Source organism: Vigna unguiculata, chromosome 10 (assembly GCF_004118075.2).
Source record: "Vigna unguiculata cultivar IT97K-499-35 chromosome 10, ASM411807v1, whole genome shotgun sequence".
Lineage (NCBI taxonomy): Eukaryota > Viridiplantae > Streptophyta > Magnoliopsida > Fabales > Fabaceae > Vigna > Vigna unguiculata.
In genome coordinates, this window is record NC_040288.1 from 19,836,824 (window position 1) to 19,842,525 (window position 5,702).

At 37.9% G+C, this 5,702-nt stretch overlaps 1 protein-coding gene across 1 annotated transcript; it reads right to left on the reverse strand.

The window, feature by feature from the left end:
- Positions 1 to 2,222: 2,222 nt before the first annotated feature.
- LOC114165360 lies at positions 2,223 to 4,610 on the reverse strand. The gene has a single exon (XM_028050004.1). The coding sequence runs from the start codon at positions 4,608 to 4,610 to the stop codon at positions 2,223 to 2,225; it is 2,388 nt and encodes a 795-aa protein (XP_027905805.1).
- Positions 4,611 to 5,702: the final 1,092 nt, after the last annotated feature.

Consider the following 5,702-nt stretch of genomic DNA (forward strand, 5'->3'; position numbering starts at 1 on the left):
CAAAAGTACATTTAGCCGGATTCAATCTGAGTTTAAACTTTCTTAACCTCTCAAACAATTTTCTCAAATTAACGATGTGATCATTTTCTGATTCAGATTTAGCAATCATATCATCCACATAAACCTCGATTTCTCTATCCATCATATCATGAAAAAGAGTCACCATCGCTCTTTGATAAGTTGCCCCAACATTTTTAAGTCCAAATGGCATTACTTTGTAAAACAATGTTCCCCAAAGCGTAATAAATGTTGTTTTCTCCATATCTTCTGGTGCCATCTTAATCTGATTATACCCGGAGAATCCATCCATGAAAGAGAACAATGAAAATGTAGCAGTGTTATCCACCAAGATGCCAATATGTGGCAATTGGAAATTATCCTTAGGGCTAGCTCGATTCAAATCCCTATAATCAACACACATTCAGACTTTACCATCTTTTTTCGGCACAGGGACAATGTTGGCCACCCATTGAAGATATTTTGCTACAGCCAAAAACCCTGCATCAAATTGCTTCTTCACTTCTTCTTCAATCTTTAGTGACATTTCAAGTTTCATTCGTCTTAACTTTTGTTTAACTGGGGGACATTCTTCTTTAAGTGGAATTTTATGCTGCATTATATCAGTATCCAACCCAGGCATATCCTGGTATGACCAAGCAAACACATCTATGAACTCTTTCAACAAATCACATAATTTTCCTCGTACCTCCTTACTCATGTTGTTACCAATTTTATCCTCTTTTCTCTCATTTTCATCCCCTAGATTAAGTATTTCAATGATCTCTTGATAGGGTTTTATTTCTCGGCCTTCTTGTTTCACTAACCTTAACAACTCAGAAGAAGGTTCCCAATCGTCATATCGAAAAGGTTCTCAAAATTAGGAATATTGACATCATTATTTTCAAAACATTCATTGTCATATCTACATTATTTGGATTTATAAAAGAAAATAAATAGACAAACAAAGTATTTAGTGAAAGAAAACATAACTGAACATCACATTAACCGAAAATGAAAAATAGAACCAGTCCATAAAGACATCCTAGAATGTTTTGGAGAAAAACAAAATAAAAAACAACAAGCATTACATTTGATTGAACTTAAACACCACGGGTAAATTCACGGTCTTCCAATTATCGATATGCATGTTGGGAGGACAGGGCTGCACCAAACTGGAACTTCCTTCCCTAGATTCATCTTCAATGACTGCAACTTGACTAGCATTGATCCATTCAGCACTACGAAAGCTCTTCTTTAAGTCACAAATAGAGATCTTTCCTACCCTCGGCTCACGACCCTGCAAGCGAGCTAAGCTTCGTTCTTTCTTTTCCTCCATTAATCTTCTTTTGTCCTCCTTAGTAGGCTTGTACCCCAGGCCGTATCTATTCTTGTTCTTAACAATTTTCAGTGGAAATATTGGTCCATGTCCAACTTTGCCTAGGCCTTTCCCATATTCAGAACCTTCTCTCAACATAACCCTTGCCATCATCAGAGAGGCACATGACAAATATGGCTTTATCTGAAATGGTTCAACATATGTATTCCCCACAATTTCCAAAGCTTGAAAAGCCGTCTCAAGAGCCTCCTCTGTTGTTTCAATATATCGAGCAGATGAAGGACCACTCACCAGAAAATCTTCCTCTCTTGAAACTGTTACCATCTTATCCCCCATTACATACTTCAACTTTTGATGCAAAGTGGAAGGCACCACCCCTGCAGAATGAATCCAAGGTCTACCAAGTAAACAATTGTATGCCGTTAAGATATCCATTACTTGAAAAGTTATTTGAAATACACGGACCAACTTGAACTGGCAACTCTACTTCTCCCATCACCTCTCTTTTGCTACCATCAAAAGCTCTCACAATCATAGTACTTGGCTTCATAGGGAATTTATCACGTGATAACTTCTCCAACGTCACCTTAGGCATCACATTTAAGGAAAAACCATTATCAATCAACACACGAGCTATAACATGGTCAATACATTTAACATATACATGAAGAGCTTTATTGTATCCTCTTCCTTCAACTGGTATCTCATCATCCGAAAAACTAAGGAAATCATTAATGGTAATATTATTAACAATCCCTTCAAATTTATCCAACGAAATATTTTGTTCAACATGAGCCCCACTCAGTATTTTCATTAGCAACTTTCGGTGAGCTGTCGAATGCATGAGCAATTCCAAAAGCGAAATACGAGCTGGCATACGATCCAACTACTCCACCACCTTGTATTCACTTTGTTGTATGAATTTCAAAAATTCACCGGCCTCTTCATCTGATATTTCTTTTTGTTTATCTTTTCTGCATTCTTCCTCATCTTGTATCGTCTTTTCTCTTAATATCTCTTTTGCTTTTTCAATTCCATCATTTACTTTACTTCTATGGCATGCTTCCTTCCTTAGATCCAGTGGTGTAAAGAAACGACCACTCCTTGTTATCCCACCAAGACCTGATATATTTTCAATAATTGGACCTTCATGCACATAAGTGTTTTCAACTTGTTGTCCCTCACCTAATTCATGTACTCCATACTTCCATGGAACAACTCTATCACTTTCATAAGGAAAAGAGTAGGGCGTTTTTATCACTATGGATTGCCTTCCTTGTTCCATGAAAGAAGGTGCAGGTCTAGTGAAATGAATCACTAAAGATTCTGGCGTGGTTAAATTGGACTGTTCATCAGTTTGTACCAATACCTCCTCATCCTTCTTTCCATGAAAAACTTGTAGGAAATGCTTATCAACTAGCTTTTGCAACTCTAACTTGAACTCCACACAATCATTAATAGAATGTTTGGCACCCGGATGGAATGCAGATGCATTACTCATATCATATTCACCTTTTACTAGCCCCATCTCTAATAGTGCTTCAAGAATGAATTTCATAGAGCTTCGAATTTCACTCACTTTTCTTACCAACCTTTTCTCCCTGACCTCAATAGCATTTGCTGAAGTCTTCTCATGCCCCGACAAAGGGTTATTTTCAATACTAGGTTTATCTTCTTTGAATGTCAACCACCCCGCATCAATCAAAGATTGTACCTTATATTTGAGAGGAAAACACCTTTCTGTCGAATGCCCCTTTACCCCTCCATGGTAGTCGCATGTAGCATTTGGATCATAACTCGTGGAAAAAGGAGGTTGTTGTGGCTTCATTGGGCAAATTGCAACAAAAGATTTACAAAAAAGCATCGGTAACAACTCTGTGTATGTCATAGGAATGGGAGTAAAATGAATAAACTTCCTCTCCCTTCTTGTATTGGTACATTGACTAGCAATCGCTTTCTGAGGTTGCAACTGATTGTTTGAAACAGGCTGTATTTGGTAATTAACAGGTGTATGGTTATCCCATGCAAATGCGGCATGAACTTCAACTTCTTTTTTCTTACTTTGATTGAAACCTGGTTTTTTGGTATTTGCAGCCGCGGGCGGGCCATATGCAATTTTACCATTTTTTATCCCAGACTCAATCCTTTCACCAATGATGATGATGTCCACAAAATTAGAAGATATATTCCAATTCCCAATCATATGCTCATAAAATGGCGGCTGTAATGTATTCACAAACATTGTAACCATCTCCTTATCATATAGTGGTGGCTCAACCTGGGTAGCTATCTCTCTCCAACGCTGAGCATACTCTTTGAAAGTTTCATTTTTCTTTATTGTCATATTTTGCAATTGTATTCTATCTGATGTTGTATCCATATTAAATTTATATTGCTTTATGAAAGCATCAGCTAGATCCACCCAAGAATGAATATGAGTTGGCTCAAGATGCATATACCAATTCAGCGCTGCCCCAGCTAGGCTATCTTGGAAAAAGTGGATAAACAATTTCTCATCATGAGTATGGCCAGCCATCTTTCGACAGTTCATTGTTATTTGGCTTTTTGGACACGTAGTCCCCCTATATTTCTCGAACTCAAGCACTTTGAACTTAGGGGGTATCACCACGTCAGGGACCAAAGATAAGCCTATAACATCACTGAATCCATAACTTTTATTCCCTTCAATAGCCCGTAGTCTCTCCTTCAATATCTCTAACTTTCCCTTGTTATTTTCAGTCGATGAAATCACCTGAGCTAGTGTCTTTTCTTGTAAACCCACACTTACAGTCGAAACATGTGGTGGAATCGATACATTAGAATCTGTATAGGTTGTGATTCCAACCACACCTTCTCTTGGGCGTACCTGGTTCCTAAAATCAGCCATCCCAGTTAACACTTGGAACTGCTCATTAGGTGATGAAACAGGTATGCTTGTATTACCACCAGAAAACGGATTCTTAACTTGCTCTACATACTCTGCCATTGGAGGTGTGTAACCCGGGGGTAAGCCATAAGGTGGAAAAGCTTGAGATGATGTCCCTTGACTCACTTGATGATGTGGTAGGTAAACCAGAGGTCCACTTGATACATGAGGATGAAAGCCTGGAGGGTAGGAAGTACCACCGTCAACTGCTGAACTTTCTCCTAAACTCTTCATAGTCCTCAATGCCTCCAAGATCTGGCCCATTTGATCCTTTATTTGGTTGATTTCACCCTTCACTTGGCTAATTTCTTCCTTCACTTCCTCGTGTGCATTTTCCCAATCCTCCATTGTTTTGGAATTTGCCCGAGTTCTATAAGGGTGTCTCAGAAATTTTGCCGTATTCACTTACTGTCACTCTTCTGTTTAATTTCAAAATGAAATGAGAAGTGCGAAAAAGGAAAAGAAAAGAAAAAATGCAAATGCAAACATTCTAGCTAGAATCTATAAAGCTGTGTGAATAACATTGCGAGTAATAATGGAAATTAACGCGGAATAAAGTAGTCGATTCATCAAAAAATCCACAAATTTCAGAAGTTCATAACAATACGAAAAAGAAAGAAAGCATAAACATCAACTGCAAGCTCTAGCCATTATATTCTTCATTTCCCCTACCAGCTCTCTGCAGTAACCGAGGAAATCTTCAATTGCTTTTGGTGGATTGAATATAGGCATTGCAATCTCAACATCAGTTAACATCCTGGGTACATCTTCAATTGCTCCGTTAACTATAGCTGCTAACTTTGAAAAACATCCTCTCCAATACTTTGCAGTTCCTTTTAACTGAGCACATCCAGTTATCAATCTCTGATTTTCCTCCTCTGACTTTGCCCGATACCAACTCTCCTCAGCCACTTTTGCTTCATAAGCCGATAATGTATCCTTCATTTGTCTTTCAAACTCTTTGTTCCTGTACTGTATGTCATTTTCTAACTTTGCTTTATACCAACGCTCTTCTTCTAGCTTTGCCTCATAAGCTGCTGTCATTTTTTATGTTTGTTGCTTCATCTCCTTAATCCTAACTTGTACATTTCGTAGCTTGTTTAATGCCTCCCTTTTGTCTCTTGCCAATTCTTCACATAATGCAATTTTCTCACGTTCATACAATGCCACTGCTTTCTTCTCTTTGCCTATCAAAGCTAGCTCTTTGTTAGCTGCCTCGAGATCTTATTGTACTCTAAAGTGATGGTTTATTTCCTCTCTCTGCTTCTTTATTAATACATCATAAGTTCTGATCATGGCTTCATTATCATGTTTGAGATCTATATATTCATGGTGAGCTTTCTGAAGATCATTAATAAGCTTAACATTTTTCTGCTTCATCTTTTCTATTTCTTCCTTAAGGGTTTTGACTTCCTCACTCTCCATATCTTGTTATTTTGG